Consider the following 18,811-nt stretch of genomic DNA (forward strand, 5'->3'; position numbering starts at 1 on the left):
AAAATCCTGAACAGAAGAGTTATGATTGTGTAGTATTAAACTGCCATCGATGAGTAGAAGATGTATATACATGTAATGGTTTGATTAAGTATGGTTTTATTTTCTAATAAAAAAGTGAAGCATCAGTGTGTAACATTTAGTTATAGGGTAGATTTGTTAATATTGAAATACTTGGATGTAGGCCTAGGATGGTCATTGATGTGTATCGAAGGAAAATACATGTATTGATTTTGTTTATTTTTATGTAACATTTGTGTTTACCATAGAGTTGGATGAATCAGTGTGAATTATTGAGTCATTAAGGGTGGATTGTTGCATGAGATTTCTGCTTGAGTGTAAATGATAAAATAATTATATCCTGAATTTAGGGAAATGGTCTATATAGCCTGTAGAACGAGTAACTAATAGGGTTAAGCATAAGTCTCAGGAGATTGACAAGGATGAGAGAGGAATTGGGGGCTGTGTGTGCACAAATGTTGAAGCCGTGTTGAAGAGACCAAACTGCATGCGGAATGTGGATACTCATCTTTTAATATAATTAAGTAAGGTATACACAGAAAACAATAAACACTCACGACAGGCTAACAGGCTACTTACGAACAAAACTAATAGCAGTGTTAACTCAACCACCCACAACCCCAAGTGACAAACATACTCCTAATTATATGACTCCCAATCAGGAACAACAAAAACCAGATGTCCCTGATCGGGAGCCACACAGACCCACATAGAAACACAACACCCAGAACACACATACACAGACATACTCTGCCACATCCTGACCAAAAACTACACAACAACACCCTCTGCTGGTCAGGATGTGACAGTGTGTGTCACGACTTCTACCGAAGTTGATGCCCCTCCTTGTTCGGGTGGTGTTCGGCGATCGACGTCACCGGCCTTCTAGCCACCATTGATCAGTTTTTCATTTTCCATTGGTTTTGTCTGGTCTCTTTACACACCTGTTTCATATCCCAGTAATTATATGTTGTGTATTTAACCCTCTGCTTCCCCTCATTTCTCTGTCGGTGATTGTTTGTTTGTTATGTACGTGTTGTTTCTGTATCGGTGTGCGACGGGTTATTGTTTTACCCGGATTATTTTTCTACGTTGGTTTTGGAAATAAATACTCCATTTTTAACCACTCTGTTTTCTCCTGCGCCTGACTTCCCTGCCACCTACATACACGGACTATGACAGTGTGTTTGTGTAAACATCAAGAACTGTTAAACTGTGGTTAACCTGACCTTGCTTGAACCCTCCAGATTTCCCTAATCTCAGAGTACTAAAAATGTCGGCAGGATCAGGAGTTACGGTTTTGAGAGTTCTGAGGAAGAGGACAATTAACTCTTGATGTTAGTGTGTAATGTGTGTGCGTAAGTGAGGAGCCTGGTATATAATGATGTTCTGTAAAATAGACGGCAGAACGTTCTCTGAATAAACTGCACAAGACCTTTTGCAGAAAGCTGAGTCCTTGCCTAATTATTATTAACCCAGTGTCTTACAAAACTTGGGGATTAGTCAAGGCTTATTGATTGGTAATTAATAGCATTGGGAATCGAAAATTCCCGTAACAGACATGAATACATCTTTCAATGTACTTACAAATAGAAACAAAAACAGGTTCAGCCTAACACAGTGAAAACCAGTTCAACTCCATAAGATATGGGGTTACATTAGCTATTATAATTAGACTACGGTGTGAACGGTTTTTCACACACCCAGTAACTTGAAGTACATGGTCCAGCCTTCCAACTCTTCAGTGGGTCTGATGCCGTCTGTGAGATCTCAACACAAGTCACCTTGTCATTCAAGTTATTTGGTTCACCTTCCATCCAATAGCTATAAACAACACAGAGAATCAAAGTTGAAAATCATCCAATACAACATAGAGAATCAGATGGTTAACCTAGTCCGCAGGATCAGTTGTTACCATTCTACAGAGAGAATCAGACAGTTAACCTAGTCCCCAGGCCCAGTTGTTACCATTCTACAGAGATAAACAGACAGTTAACCTAGTCCCCAGGCTCAGTTGTTACCATTCTACATAGAGAATCAGACAGTTAACCTAGTCCCCAGGATCAGTTGTTACCATTCTACATAGAGATCAGACAGTTAAGCTAGTCCCCAGGATCAGTTGTTACCATTCTACAGAGAGAATCAGACAGTTAACCTAGTCCCCAGGCTCAGTTGTTACCATTCTACATAGAGAATCAGACAGTTAACCTAGTCCCCAGGCTCAGTTGTTACCATTCTACAGAGAGAACCAGACAGTTAACCTAGTCCCCAGGATCAGTTGTTACCATTCTACATAGAGATCAGACAGTTAACCTAGTCCCCAGGATCAGTTGTTACCATTCTACAGAGAGAATCAGACAGTTAACCTAGTCCCCAGGATCAGTTGTTACCATTCTACAGAGGGAGAGAGAGAGCTAGCTGAGGACAAGATTATCTGACTGTAAAAAGTCATTTATTACAGCATAAAAAAGAGTGTAAAAGTCCTCCAGAACCTGTTCACTCACGTAGGTTTAAATGGTGTGTTGTCAATCCACTTCCAGATTCCATCTTTTTTAAGTGCACCAATCCAGACATTCTTCTTAAATCCATTGATAAATATCTATAATATAATTGTGGAAGAAAAACAATGGTCAATAGTTAATCTCCACAGCAGAGAAACACTTTTACATTTTATAAATAATAGTAGTAGTAGTCTAATAGTAGTAGTAGTAGTATAATGTACTCAGCCTGGTCACTAGAAATACAAGGGGCTTTAGGATGTTTGAAAAGGTCCCAAGAACTTCCATATATTCCTTCCTCAGTGCTCACTAAAACAATACCAAACTGTTGCAGAACACTGGTTTAAACTCATGATGCCCAGAGGGGAAGCGTGCTCAAACCACACAGACCAAGCACTCTGCTCTGGCGACTGCACCACGGCAGTTCACAATACTCTAGCAAGCTGGGAGAGTACTTGACGGAAACAGACTGTTGTGTTTAATCATTTTTGTTTTAAGCCTTCCCCAACCCATAGCCCAAACCTTAACCCCTAACCGTAACCCTTTGAATTGTTTTGGTTTTAACCCTGTAACCACACAGAATTAAACCTGTTACCACACAGAATTAACCTTGTAACTACACAGAATTAACACTGTAACCACACAGAATTAACACTGTAACCACACAGAATTAACACTGTAACCACACAGATTTAACACTGTAACCACGCAGAATTAACCCTGTAACCACACAGAATTATCACTGTTACCACACAGATTTAACACTGTAACCACGCAGAATTAACCCTGTAACCACACAGAATTAACACTGTAACCACACAGAATTAACACTGTAACCACACAGAATTAACACTGTTACACATTTTGAATACTAGTCAGAGAAGTAGATAATAATAATAATAATAATAATAATAATAATAATGAAAAAGTAGTATTATAGTATTACTAATGTATTATCGATTACCTGTTCTTCTCTGCTGTTTATAATAACATCATCTGCACCCATTGCTCTGCACGCCTTCTGACCTCCCCCGCCTGTGTCCATTGTGGAGGAGACATAATAACAGCTGGTGCCAAACCTCCACCATCCATCCAGACAGGGCTTTTCTGAGATAAACACAACAGAACAGCAGGCATTTAAAAGTCTACAAATATATTGCATCTCTTCTAAGTAAGAAATAAAATTGTACTTTTAAATTAAGAAAATTAAAGACTGCACTCACGATAGAACCTAAGCCTGTTCTGTAGCTGGTCTCTCTCAGAGGCCGTGGTATTTAGACTGTTCTGTAACTGGTCTCTCTCAGTGGTCCTGGTATTTAGACTGTTCTGTAACTGGTCTCTCTCAGTGGTCCTGGTATTTAGATTATTCTGCAACTGGTCTCTCTCCCGAGCTATTGTGGTGAGAGTATTCTGCAACTGGTCTTTCGCCTTAGTTTTGGTTGTGAGACTATTCTGTAGCTGTTTTTTCTCTGTTGTCCTGGTATTTAGACTATTCTGCAACTGGTCTCTCTCTGTAGTCCTGGTATTTAGATTATTCTGTAACTGGTCTCTCTCCCGAGTTATTGTGGTGAGAATATTCTGCAACTGTTCCTTCTCCTTGGTTTTGGTTGTGAGACTATTCTGTAGCAGATTTTTCTCTGTGGTCCTGATATTTAGACTATTCTGCAACTGGTCCCTTTCAGCAGTCATAACTTTAAGACTATTTTGCTGCTGGTCCCTGTCTTTGGTCCTTGTGGTGAGACTATTATGTAGCTGGTCTCTCTCTTTAGTCAGGGTGTTGTAACTGTTCTGTAGCTGGTCTCTCTCTTTAGTCAGGGTGTTGTAACTGTTCTGTAGCTGGTCTCTCTCTTTAGTCAAGGTGTTGTAACTGCTCTGTAGCTGGTCTCCCTCTTTTGTCAAGTTATTATAACTGGTTGGTTGCTGATCTCCTTCTTTAGTCAGAAGGCTGTAACTGGTCTGTTGGTCTCTCTCTGTTGAGCAGTGATGATCAATGACACCGTCTGTAAAAGGGAAAAGTTGATCAATTATTCAAATATGTGTAACTATCACACCATTGAAGTTTACAAAACAACATTATAAACTTACAGTAGACAGACAGGCCTATGATCCCAGCCAATAGGAGAACACACAGCAGCCCCAGACACACGGCAGCAACTCCGGAGGGTCTCTTCCACCACTGAAAATTATCTGAATCACAGGGAAATATCATGTAAGAGATTTGAACTCATTCTGGTGTTGTTAAAATACTTATATCATCCAGGATGTTAAGGAACAAAAGCTGTGTGCTTGTACTTGAATTGATACCTGAAAATGTAACACTGGGCTTGTTGGGAGACGTGTCATCATCAATATCCATGGTCTGCATTGTTGCATTTTCCACCTGTGTTTGTATAGATTGTCTCTTACATTTCTAGAAGTTAAATGCTATATTTTCCTCTGTTACTTCAGCTCTAGTGTAGGTTTGTATCTGTGTCTTATGTATCATCAAGTCAAATACTTGAGGTGAGTTTGACTTAGCTTACCCAGTACAAAGGGAACAATAGGATAGTCCCAAGTGCAAACTCTACCCAACTAGCAACACATGCACAGTGGTCAAGCTAAATCAAGCACACTTCAGTATTTGACATACATAGTTATGTACTTTTGCCCAGTTACGGTTCACCTGCTTAGTCCCCCAGAGACACTAACATAATACATAAGAATCAGACAATAAACACTCCTCATAAAATGATGATATGTGGTGTAAAATGGAAAATAAATCTTACCACAGTCTTTGAGAGTTAAAAACGGATGCATCCAAAATGTTATATTGATTTGTTAAGATGAACTTAACGAGATGTACTGAGTGAGGATGAAATGTAAGATCGGAGGAACGTGTCCACATGTTTTTTTATAGTCTGAATGACCCCACCTTTCGTGTCAACATCAGCATATCCTTTCAATTATTTGTCCAAACAATTATGAACTAATGTACCACTGGCTGGTAAGTTCAGATACAACTTAAGATGTGGTTAACAGGCAGTAAGTAAAGCTCAAGTCAAACTGAAAGTTCAAGCTACAGAATGCTGCATGGTACTGTTTCATTTCCCCTCTCTCTCAAGCACATAAGCTATAGGGGTCAAAGGTAAACTTTAGGTTAAAATGAATGGTTGAATGTTCAGCTACTCCAAAATTCTAAAGCGTAGAACACTTGGAAGGCTGAATATCAAAATGTGTTTTTACCTTATTTAACCTATTGTAGGGTTGATTGCTTAATTTACAGCGACTTGGTAGCCTATTCTAGGGTTGTTAGCTTAATTTAGAGTTGCTCGTTAGCGTAATTTACATTTCTGGTAGGTTGATTTGTATCTAAAAGCGGGAGCCCTGCCAGTAAGGCCGGTGAGCAAGTCTGCTGTCTCACTGTCCAAATCATTTTGGAGAGCCACCTGCCTGCTGATTGCTTGTTGCTAACTAGGTAGCTAGCCTGTTGTAGAGCCACCTGCCTGCTGAATGTTGTTGCTAACTGGTTAGCTAGCCTGTTGTAGAGCCACCTGCCTGCTGAATGTTGTTGCTAACTGGGTAGCTAGCATGTTGTAGAGCCACCTGCCTGCTGAGTGCTTGTTGCCAACTGGGTAGCTAGCCTGTTGTAGAGCCACCTGCCTGCTGAGTGCTTGTTGCTAACTGGGTAGCTAGCCTGTTGTAGAGCCACCTGCCTGCTGAATGTTGTTGCTAACTGAGTAGCTAGCCTGTTGGAGAGCCACCTGCCTGCCGAGTGCTTGTTGCTAACTGGGTAGCTGGCCTGTTGTAGAGCCACCTGCCTGCTGAATGTTGTTGCTAACTAGGTAGCTAGCCTGTTGTAGAGCCACCTGCCTGCTGAATGTTGTTGCTAACTGGGTAGCTAGCCTGTTGTAGAGCCACCTGCCTGTTAAGTGCTTGTTGCTAACTAGGTAGCTAGCCTGTTGTAAGGCCTTGTAGGTCCTACTGTAGGTCAACCAAGATCATGTGGTTTACAATAAACTGTATAGGACTTTAAGAAGTCACATGGTACCACTGTGGAGTGTTGGGTGGATTCCTTCTTAATACCCTGACACAGCTCCTCCACTTCTCCTTTTCTCACACCAAACTTTCATATTTTCATCTTTCACTTTCCGTTCTTTTTGTTTCTAGTTTCTGTAGAATATTTGGACGTATGTAAAATCTAAAGAAAGTGCTGCATCAGCAGACTCAAGTCAGGGCCCATATTTATCAAATATCTCAGTGTAGGAGTGCTGATCTAGGATCTGTTTATCCTTTTTATCATAATGAATAAGGCCATGTGGACAGGGAGGACTTGAACCCAGGTCAGTATTCCTGAGATGGTTCATCTCTAGATCTGCATTTGCTTTGCATTGAGTCCAGGTTTGGGTTTATTTCACTGAAGAAGATTCCCTGCACTGTCATTCACACAGACCACATTATTTCACAAAATATTTATTTGAAAGTACGGTATAGACACATTTTGGCATTGAGCCTTTCAGGTTTTCTAACATTAGGGACTTTTGGAGTAGCAGAATATTCAACCATTCATAACTCCAGGTTTGGTGCTTGAGAGACGGGGTTGTGAAACACTTCTGTGCAGCAGTCTGCAACTTGAACTTTCAGTTGGACTTGAGCTTGACTGTAAACTTTAGTTGTACTTCCTGCCTTTTTCCAACCACCCACACGTTCTGTTGTTGTCACATGTCGTATATGAACCCACCAGACTGTGGTACATCAGTTCATTATTGTTTGGCCAATCTTAATAATGCTCCATCACTACTATTGTGTTGTTTGTCTTAACAACAAGCCAATGTAACATATATGGATGAATGCATTTTCACTCTCAAAGACCTTGATAAGATTTATTTTCTTAATTTCACATGATATGATCATTTAATGGATTGTCTGATTGTAATGTGTTAGTGGTTCTGGGGGACTGAGCAGGGGGTGATAAAATAACATGCCAGTTGGGTTGAAAATAAATAATCCAACTAGAGTGATGAAGACTGTGGATATTGATGATGACACGTATGCTGACAAGTCCAGAAAAATGGATGGTGTTAGTGTTACATTTTCTGGTTTCAATGCAAGTACAGACAGACGTAAAGACAGAAATACACGCACACACACACAGACACTTTCTCATTTCATAAGTGGAATAAACACGTGGTCCATATACAACGGCTGTCATTTAAATGTATTGATATCTGTAAAAACTAAATGAAAACAGTTTTTGGTTAAATTGTTATGACACCATAATGGTAAATATTGATATTTCAACATGCTATACATGACGTCAGAGCTCAGGGTCTCACAGTTCTGTGACAGCCAGGTGTTCTGAAATTGACCCCAACTGCTTATTAAATGGATCTAAATTTCCCATTTGAGTCTTATGTACCATTTCAAAGATAGTTTTTTGTACATTTTATAAAAGTACAGACTCAAAGTTTCAAAATGGTATATCATACACTGCAGTTGAGGGACACATAAGGAAGTTATGCTTGTGATAAACTTATTCCATGTTGTAGACAAGTACCAGAAAATATATATAATTTGATTAAAGATGTATGCTGTACTACTAAGTGTTGTAATGTACTAATGCTATAGTAACATCAGTGTTTCAGTTAAATGTTGACAAAGCACAGTTTGAAAAAAAGGACAGAGTGAACAGATAGATACCAATGATTTATATAAACCCCGAATTACATGTATTTAAGTATTTCTTTGTTGTAGTGGGGACAGTAACATTAGTACTCTCTAAAACATATTTTAAGGAATGTTTTTATACAGATGGGTTAGCTGACAACTTCACTAAAACAATGTGTGTGCCTCCATGGGACAGAAGTCAGACTATAGTCTTCCTAAAGAGCATGAAGAAAGGCCAATACACACTGTTCCTATTGGACGGTTGAGTAACTTAGAGATTCTAGAAAACATTGATGTCTTTTTGGCACACTTGTCTCTGGAGGAAAAAGGCGACATTGTTGCACTGCTTTAAAAATATCAGGGTTTATTCTCAGATGTGCCAACTCAGACAAATATACTAGAGCATGATATTGACGATGTGGACTCTGCCCCAATCAAACAACATGTCTATTGAGTGAACCCTGAAAAGAGAGAGAAGCTCCGCAGTGAGGAAGAGCTCATGCTTGAGCACGGCATTTCACAACATGGCAACGGTCCGTGGAATTCACCCTGTATATATTCGGATGGGTCTCTGCTGTTTTGTTCCGATTTTTGGAAACTCGATGCCGTTAGTAAGTCTGACTCGTACCCTTTTCCCAGGGTCGATGATTGTGTGGACAGTGTTGGCGCGGCTAAATACGTTAGAGAGTTGGATCTGCTGAAGGGATATTAGCAGGTCCTTCTAACTCAAAGATTTGTCTGCTTTTTGGCACTCCTGATGGTTTGTTTTCCTACCTTTGTCTTCTGTTCAGGTTACGAAATGCTAAGACTCTTTTGGTCTCTGCACCGGTGCCAGCTGCTGCAGATTTCATTGTCCATTTGCTTTGTACACCGATGCCAGCAATGTAGGACCAGGGGCTGTGCTCCTACAAAAAGATGATAACAATGTTGAGAACCCTGTGGGGTACTTTTCAAAGAAATGGGCCTCATATCACAAACACTACTAAACTTATGAGAAGGAGATGTTGGCTTTAATACTGGCTCTTCAGCACTTCAACGTTTATGTATCGTCTCTACCACTATGGTGGTCTTACCATCATAACCCTCTACCACTATGGTGGTCTATGCCCATCATAACCCTCTACCACTATGGTTGTCTATACCATCATAACCCTCTACCACTATGGTGGTCTATACCCATCATAACCCTCTACCACTATGGTTGTCTATACCATCATAACCCTCTACCACTATGGTTGTCTATACCATCATAACCCTCTACCACTATGGTTGTCTATACCCATCATAACCCTCTACCACTATGGTGGTCTATACCCATCATAACCCTCTACCACTATGGTTGTCTATACCATCATAACCCTCTACCACTATGGTGGTCTATATCATCATAACCCTCTACCACTATGGTGGTCTATATCATCATAACCCTCTACCACTATGGTGGTCTATATCATCATAACCCTCTACCACTATGGTGGTCTGTACCATCATAACCCTCTACCACTATGGTTGTCTATACCATCATAACCCTCTACCACTATGTTGGTCTATACCCATCATAACCCTCTACCACTATGTTGGTCTATACCCATCATAACCCTCTACCACTATGGTTGTCTATACCATCATAACCCTCTACCATTATGGTGGTCTATACCCATCATAACCCTCTACCCCTATGGTTGTCTATACCATCATAACCCTCTACCACTATGGTGGTCTATACCCATCATAACCCTCTACCACTATGGTGGTCTATACCCATCATAACCCTCTACCCCTATGGTTGTCTATACCCATCATAACCCTCTACCCCTATGGTTGTCTATACCATCATAACCCTCTACCACTATGGTGGTCTATACCCATCATAACCCTCTACCACTATGGTGGTCTATACCCATCATAACCCTCTACCCCTATGGTTGTCTATACCCATCATAACCCTCTACCCCTATGGTTGTCTATACCATCATAACCCTCTACCACTATGGTGGTCTATACTCATCATAACCCTCTACCCCTATGGTTGTCTATACCATCATAACCCTCTACCACTATGGTGGTCTATACCATCATAACCGTCTACCACTATGGTGGTCTATACCCATCATAACCATCTACCCCTATGGTGGTCTATACCATCATAACCCTCTACCACTATGGTGGTCTATACCATAATAACCCTCTACCACTATGGTGGTCTATACCATCATAACCCTCTACCCCTATGGTTGTCTATACCATCATAACCCTCTACCACTATGGTGGTATATACCCATCATAACCCTCTACCACTATGGTGGTCTATACCCATCATAACCCTCTACCCCTATGGTGGTCTATACCATCATAACCCTCTACCACTATGGTGGTCTATACCATCATAACCCTCTACCACTATGGTTGTCTATACCATCATAACCCTCTACCACTATGGTGGTCTATACCATCATAACCCTCTACCACTATGTTGGTCTATACCATCATAACCCTCTACCACTATGGTTGTCTATACCATCATAACCCTCTACCATTATGGTGGTCTATACTCATCATAACCCTCTACCCCTATGGTTGTCTATACCATCATAACCCTCTACCACTATGGTGGTCTATACCATCATAACCCTCTACCACTATGGTGGTCTATACCATCATAACCCTCTACCACTATGGTGGTCTATTCCCATCATAACCCTCTACCCTTATGGTGGTCTATACTCATCATAACCCTCTACCACTATGGTGGTCTATACCCATAATAACCCTCTACAACTATGGTGGTCTATACCATCATAACCCTCTACCACTATGGTGGTCTATACCATCATAACCCTCTACCCCTATGGTTGTCTATACCATCATAACCCTCTACCACTATGGTGGTCTATACCATCATAACCCTCTACCACTATGGTGGTCTATACCATCATAACCCTCTACCCCTATGGTTGTCTATACCATCTTAACCCTCTACCACTATGGTGGTATATACCCATCATAACCCTCTACCACTATGGTGGTCTATACCCATCATAACCCTCTACCCCTATGGTGGTCTATACCATCATAACCCTCTACAACTATGGTGGTCTATACCATCATAACCCTCTACCACTATGGTGGTCTATACCCATCATAACCCTCTACCACTATGGTGGTCTATACCATCATAACCCTCTACCACTATGGTGGTCTATACCATCATAACCCTCTACCACTATGGTGGTCTATACCGATCATAACCCTCTACCACTATGGTGGTCTATACCATCATTACCCTCTACAACTATGGTGGTCTATACCATCATAACCCTCTACCACTATGGTGGTCTATACCATCATAACCCTCTACCACTATGGTGGTCTATGCCATCATAACCCTCTACCACTATGGTGGTCTGTACCCATCATAACCCTCTACCACTATGGTGGTCTTTACTCATAACACTATGGTAGTCTATACTCATCATAACACTATGGTAGTCTATACTCATCATAACACTATGGTGGTCTTTACCCATAATAACCCTCTCGTTTTCCTGAAAAAGACGAGCTCCACGAACCGCTGACTCCTTTGCTGCAGTCTCATATTGCCGGAGTCTCCCCTTGAAATCAGACATGTCAGCAATGAGGACAACTTGGTTGCTGGTTGTCTTTCAAGGGTGTTCAGTCAATATGTTTTGTGTTTTGTGTTTAGCCAGTGTGTAGCCCTGGCTCACTACTTATTTTGACTGCACGTTTTGCTGTTTTGGAGATCAGTTTTGTTTTGATTGAGAGTCATAGAAACATACGTGATTTTACCTCTGTCAAAACGTATGAGTTTTAGACAACTATATATTTACAAAAAAATAAAAGATGATATCAAAAAAAAAATCTGTTTTGTCTTGTATTTAGGCGTTGACAGCCAGTAGACATCATGTTTATATTGAAGGAAGCAACACATTTAAATGCAACACATTTAAATGTATCCTATTGTGAGATGGAAGTTACCTCCAAACTTAAGGGGGAAGATGTTGCAGGCTTTGGTTTTTCAATTTCTATTTTCAGGTTGGACGTTAGCACATTTAGCACTCAGGGCGCACCGATTGGTGTCACCTCATTAGTCAGTATGTGTTACACCTTCTTTGTCTATGGTATATTGCGATCACACAATTTAATGTGCTTCCCGTCACCTACTATGCGGGATGGAAACAGGACTCCTCTGAAAAAAAAGGAACTACCAAAAACTGTATAAATAAAACAACTTTTCTGTTAAAAATAAATAAATAAAACAGATCTGATCCCTACACAGGCTCAAAGGGAACCTGGGAGGGAGGGTCTTCCGGTGTCAGTACCCCTTGCAAGTCTTTCAATGTAAAATCCTTGAGACCCTAAAACTTTTTAAAAACTTTTCCGCTGCAGCCACAATAATGTCTAGTTTCTTCGACTTCTTTAAGACTTGTGCTATACAGTTTATAACTGTGGCAATGAACGCAACAAAGTCCACCTTTTTAACACATGGGGTAGTTTTTGTCTGGCAGCAGACATTTACTACAGGCTGTGGTGTATCCACTACCATCTCTTCACTAGCATCATTTGTTTTCTCAATTATTTTAGTCGCCTCCGCGTAGGAGATTCGATTGACAGCTCTAACTTTTGCCAACTCAATCTCCTTCACCCTTACAGGACACTCCAGGAACCAGGATCATGATCTCCACCATAATTGCAACACTGTTGTTCTTCCACTCACCGTTCTTCAGTATACTCTGTTCATCTGCACACACTAGAAACATGGCCAAATCCTTTACAGTTCTTACTCTGCAGTGGTTTGGGGAGGAAAGCTCTTACAGTGTATCTTTTAACCAAGCTTCACATGAGAACGTATTTGTTCTTTATCAAAAAACAATAGGACCGACAGACCTTCTTTTTCTCCATTCACCCAGCGGGTCAGACACCGGGCACCAACCACACCAGGAATTCTCTTCAGGTATTCAACCTGAACATCCGTCATCACCCCTGAGATGACTCCTTTGACCGAAGTTCAAAACACAAAACTTATTTTGAGGCCCACTGCAATCTTCCTCTGCTCTTCAGAAATACAATTAATCATAATGAGACCCCTCCTGATCACTCTGACAGACTCCACTTTTCGAACTCAGCATCCACTTCCGCCATCTTCCTCTCCACAATCCTCCGCCCGGAGACTTCAGAGAGCCATGTGTTACTCCTGTGCTGGCTGGTCCATCTCATTAGTTGAAGGTGTTGGCCCAGGTGATATTTAAGAGTGACTGGCCCAGTGCTCCAGTTGTGTTGAGATGTGGAGGGTCAACCCCTTTAGTTGCTGCCCACTATTTGATTTTTACAAAACATTCCTTTGTCTGATCTTCCCTGTTTTGCTCCACTTTTTGGTTTGCTTCTTGTCTTTCAGTTTGTTGTGGGGTTTATTTTGTTTTCCTGTTCTTGGGCAAATTTAGTGGTCGCTCATGGTGGGTGTCTTTTAGGTCCCAGTTGTTGTTACTAGTCAACTCCCAGTGGACAACCCCATGAACGTCTTTCAGAACCCCTCCTAAAATCCCACCTGTTTCTTTTTGGTTGTGGTCAGCAACTGGCTGTTATTTCCCCCTTCTGTTTGAGCTACATTATTTGGTTCTTGCTGGAGAAAATAAAAGTGGCTGTGATTCTGGATGGCCAGATTGCTAGCAAGAATGACAAACTGCCATGTGTTTCATCTTGTTATTGATACTGTGTTTTGTTTTGAGGTGTTTTGACTGATATCACATCAATACTAATATGGCTAAAATTCACTAGCTGTCTAATCAACAAATGTAACAGTGTATTTGAGACAACAAGGGCTCATTGTTCAAATATATTTATATTCAAACATTGGAGATTAAATATACCTTACGTGCTGTCAATAATCTAAGCCAACCCTGTCAGTTATGCCCCATTGTTGCTCATAGATTCTTTTGTTAAACAACATACCCATCTGTTTTAATATGTTCATGTTCATTTAATAATGTCACAAGTGTCGAAGAGATGAGACCAAGGCGCAGCGGGTACCGGAATACTCATACTTTAATTTATTATTTAAAGTGAGTAACGAAAAAAACAAGAAACAGAACGACAGCTAACAGATTTGCAGGCTAGACAAACAGCAGTGCAAATAAAACTACCCACAATAACCCAAACCAAACACACACCTATATATAGGACTCTCAATCAGAGGCAACTAGAAACACCTGCCTCCAATTGAGAGTCCAACACCCAAACCTAAACATAGAAAAACTAAACTAGGCAGAACGTAGAAATACATACAAAACACAAACCCTCTGCCACGTCCTGACCAAAACTAATACAATTACTCCCTTTGCTGGTCAGGACGTGACAGTACCCCCCCCCTAAAGGGTCAGACCCCGAATGCACCTAAAAGAAAAGACAAAAATAACCCAAACAACAAAAAATATCCCTAAACTAAAGGGAGGGAAGGGGGGTGGCTGCCGTCAACGACGGCACTGTGCTACACCCCCCCTCCCCAAACCACCTATATTGGAGGCGGCTCAGGTGCGGGACGTGGACCCCGCTCCACCCTCGGCGTCGCCCACTTAGGTGGCGCCCCTGGCCGCGTCGGAGGACTGGTGGGCGACCCTGACTTCGCCGGCTGGCGGGCGGCGATGGCAGCGCCCGGCTGGCGGGTGTCCCTTGCTGCGCCCGGCTGGCAGACGACCCTGGCTGCGCCCGGCTTGCGGGCCACTCTGGCAGATCCGGCACGGCGGGCCACTCTGGCAGATCCGGCACGGTGGGCCACTCTGGCAGATCCGGCACGGCGGGCCACTCTGGCAGATCCGGCACGGAGGGCCACTCTTACAGATCCGGCACGGCGGGCCACTCTGGCAGCTCCGGCACGGCGGGCCACTCTGGCAGCTCCGGCACGGCGGGCCACTCTGGCAGCTCCGGCACGGCGGGCCACTCTGGTAGCTCCGGGCAGACGGGCCACTCTGGCAGCTCCGGCACGGCGGGCCACTCTGGCAGCTCCGGGCAGACGGGCCACTCTGGCAGCTCCGGGCAGACGTGCCACTCTGGCCGCTCCGGGCAGACGGGCCGCTCTGGCAGCTCCGGACTGGCGGGCGGCTCTGACGGCTCCTGACTGGCGGGCGGCTCTGACGGCTCCTGACTGGCGGGCGGCTCTGGCGACTCCTGACTGGCGGGCGGCTCTGGCGGCACCAGACTGGTGAGGCTGGGCTGACGCACTAGATGCCTGATGCGTGGGGCTGGTACAGGATGTGCCAGTCTGGGCACACGCACCTTAGGGCTAGTGCGGGGAGCGGGAACAGGCCGAGTCAGACTGGGCTGACGCACCTCAGGGCTAGTGCGGGGAGCTGGCCTGGGGCTCCATCCTCGCCCCGCCAAACTGCCCTTGTGCCCCCCCCAAAAAAATTATTGGGATGTAACACAGCTTAATATAATATCAAATCAAAGTTTATTTGTCACGTATGCCGAATACAACACCTTACAGTGAAATGCTTACTTACAGGCCCTATCCAACAGTGCAAATGTTAAGTAAAAAATTGTTTTTAGGTGAACAATAGATAAGTAAAAAATTAAAACAACAGTAAAAAGACAGTGAAAATAGCAGTAGCGAGGCTATATACAGTAGCGAGGCTATAACGATAGCGAGGCTATTTCCAGGCACAGGTTAGTCGGGCTAGTTGAGGTATTATGTACCTGCAGGTATGGTAAAGTGACTATGCATATATGATAAACAGAGAGTAGCAGTAGTGTAAAAGAGGGGTTGGTGGGTGGCGGAACACAATGCAGATAGTCTGGGTAGTCAATGTGCGGGGGCACCGGTTAGTCGGGCTAATTGAGGTAGTATGTACATGAATGTATAGTTAAAGTCACTATGCATATATGATAACAGAGAGTAGAAGCAGCATAAAGAGGGTTTGGGGGGGGACACACACAATGCAAATAGTCCAGGTAGCCATTTGATTACCTGTTCAGAAGTCTTATGGCTTGGGGGTAAAAACTGTTGAGAAGCCTTTTGGTCCCAGACTTGGCGCTCCGGTACCGCTTGCCATGCGGTAGTAGAGAGAACAGTCTATGACTGGGGTGGCTGGAGTCTTTGACAATTTTTAGGGCCTTCTTCTGACACCGCCTGGTGTAGAGGTCCTGGATGGCAGGCAGCTTAGCCCCAGTGCCTTGTGGTCGGAGGCCGAGCAGTTGCCATACCATGCAGTGATGCAACCAGTCAGGATGCTCTCGATGTTGCAGCTGTAGAACCTTTTGAGGATCTGAGGACCAATGCCAAATCTTTTTAGTTTCCTGGGGGGAATAGGCTTTGTCGTGCCCTCTTCACGACTGTCTTGGTGTGTTTGGACCATTATAGTTTGTTGGTGATGTGGACACCAAGGAACTTGAAGTTCTCAACCTGCTCCACTACAGCCCCGTCGATGAGAATGGGGGCATGCTCGGTCTTCCTTTTCCTGTAGACCACAATCATCTCCTTAGTCTTGGTTACGTTGAGGGATAGGTTGTTATTCTGGCACCACCCGGCCAGGTCTCTAAACTTGTCAAACGAATGTAGACATTAATAAATGCATTTCTGTATCTTCCAAAGTCTTTAAAATGGAGTAGCACCAAAATGAATGTGCAGAGGCTTTAAAGCAGCCCCCTCTGTTAGTTGTCTAGGGTTAATACATATCATTGATAGAAACTGGTCTTTATCAGGATAGTCACAGCAGTACAATAATTGACCAGTAGATGGTGGTCTTAGTACGTCATCTGTGGACATGTGACCAGACCAAGGGGCCTGTTCAGCAGGATGCAACGTTCAGGAACGTTCAGATAGAAATATGCTGTGTAGTAAAACACATGCCTCTCTGACGTATAGAATAAGGAATCATGTCCGCTTTATAGATGGCATTTCCATCTGCAACTTTTGACCAAGTCTGGCTTCTGAATGTGGCCAGAGGCTCTTTCACTATAGTTTCCCTCTTCCTGTCTCCTCCCCTTCATCTGCACTTATTGGCTTCACAGGTGAAAACAATATGGTGGAAGGAAGCTCATCATTAGGTTGGTTTAACATTGACCTGGTCAGCTCTTTCAGATCAGAGGAGGAGAGGACAGATGTTTAGATGACTGAGAAAGAGCCATAGTGTATTGGGTTAGTGTAGTGATGTTGAATTAGCACAGGCTGTGGCTCTTCTAGACCAGTCATGCTTAGTCACACGGAATGGATGGTTATTGGTGGAACCTTATGTTTGGAGGACCGGCTTGTAATGGCTGGTGCAGAATTTGTGGAATGGAATCAAATACATCAAAGGTGTAACGGTCGTCGTAATGGATGGACCAAGGCGCAGCCAGTTGAGTGCTCATATTTAACTTTTAATAAACACTTAATAAACAAAACAAGAAACGGACGACAAACAGTCTTGCAGGCAACACACAGCTATGCAAAGAACAACCTCCCACAAATCCCATGACAAACACATTCCTATTTATAGGACCTTCAATCAGAGGCAACGAAAGACAGCTGCCTCCAATTGAAGGCCCCAACCCCAATTACCTACACATAGAAATGACTAGACAGAACATAGAAATACACTAACATAGAACAATGACAAAAACCCCGGAATACATAAACCAAACACCCCTCTACATACACACACACCCCGAACCATATAAAAAAAATACCCCCTGCCACGTCCTGACCAAACTATAATAACAAATAACCCTTATACTGGTCAGGACGTGACAAAAGGCATGGTTTCTGTGTATTTGATGCCATTCTATTTGCTCTGTTCCAGCCATTATTACAAGCCATCCCCCCCTCAACAGCCTCAAATGATTTATACGCTTTTACATGAATCTCATGCATTCTGTCAATCCCATGGGGCGGCAGGTAGCCTAGTGGTTAGAGCGTTGGACTAGTAACCGAAAGATGCAAGATTGAATCCCTGAGCTGACAAGGTAAAAATCTGTCGTTCTGCCCCTGAACAATGCAGTTAACCCACTGTTCCATTGAAAATAATTTGTTCTTAACTGACTTGCCTAGTTAAATAAAGGTAAATAAATAAAACATGCACACACACACACACAACTTTGATAACTGGAGGCTTTTACATGAATCATACATGAATCTCATGCATTCTCTGTCTCACACACACCATGCTTAAGGCTGTCTCTCTGATAACTGGAGGTAATTCACCTGTCCTATTGTAGTCAGTGATTAGTCCCACTTGTTAGTTTAGTAAAAAAAAACATAGAGACTGTTTTGATAACTGATGGTTATTTATGATCCAACCCTTAATTCTGGTGTTGTCAGCACAAACAGGAAGTTAAGATATTAGTTAAAATGTAAACAGTAACATTCACTCTCTGTACTTAAGTGGTAGAGAGGTGTCTTGTCCTTCTAGATTCCATGTTAATATTAGATAAAGTATAAAACAGAGAGGTGTTGTCACGCCCTGACCTGAGAGCCTTTTTATGTCTCTATTTAGGTTTGGTCAGGGTGTGATTTGGGTGGGCATTCTATGTCCTTTTTTCTATGTTTTTGTATTTCTTTGTTTTGGCCTGGTATGGCTCTCAATCAGGGACAGCTGTACATCGTTGTCGCTGATTGGGAGCCATACTTAGGCAGCCTGTTTTCCCTTGGGGTTTTGTGGGTA

General features: G+C 42.7%; 2 protein-coding genes and 1 long non-coding RNA gene across 3 annotated transcripts in view; 1 reads left to right on the forward strand and 2 right to left on the reverse strand.

Moving 5' to 3' along the window:
* The window catches only part of LOC115202448 (fibronectin-like), a 198,606-nt gene that overhangs the window by 29,546 nt on the left and 150,249 nt on the right, over positions 1 to 18,811 (reverse strand). The window lies entirely within an intron of this gene.
* On the reverse strand, positions 1,150 to 5,512 carry LOC115202459 (CD209 antigen-like protein B). The gene is made up of 7 exons (XM_029766616.1): positions 5,282 to 5,512; positions 4,821 to 4,896; positions 4,602 to 4,703; positions 3,740 to 4,516; positions 3,481 to 3,623; positions 2,523 to 2,617; positions 1,150 to 1,842 (listed from the first exon to the last, which is right to left on the reverse strand). The coding sequence occupies exons 2-7, from the start codon at positions 4,879 to 4,881 to the stop codon at positions 1,695 to 1,697; spliced, it is 1,326 nt and encodes a 441-aa protein (XP_029622476.1). The 5' UTR covers positions 4,882 to 4,896; positions 5,282 to 5,512; the 3' UTR covers positions 1,150 to 1,694.
* Positions 18,538 to 18,811, forward strand: part of LOC115202473 (uncharacterized) — a 96,502-nt gene continuing 96,228 nt past the window's right edge. Inside the window, exon 1 of the long non-coding RNA XR_003879992.1 lies at positions 18,538 to 18,597. This is a non-coding gene — a long non-coding RNA (uncharacterized LOC115202473). The remainder of the gene's footprint in view (positions 18,598 to 18,811) is intronic.

Source organism: Salmo trutta, chromosome 11, assembly GCF_901001165.1.
Source record: "Salmo trutta chromosome 11, fSalTru1.1, whole genome shotgun sequence".
Taxonomy (NCBI): Eukaryota; Metazoa; Chordata; class Actinopteri; order Salmoniformes; family Salmonidae; genus Salmo; species Salmo trutta.

Bases quoted from the DNA above. Each gene is read 5' to 3' on its own strand.
- LOC115202459 (XM_029766616.1), bottom strand. From the start codon at position 4,881: ATGCAGACCATGGATATTGATGATGACACGTCTCCCAACAAGCCCAGT. The intron at 2,618-3,480 runs GTAATCGATAAT...ATTATATTATAG, and splicing joins TAAACAGCAGAGAAGAACAG to ATATTTATCAATGGATTTAA. The intron at 1,843-2,522 runs GTGAGTGAACAG...TGTTGTTTATAG, and splicing joins AACACACCATTTAAACCTAC to CTATTGGATGGAAGGTGAAC.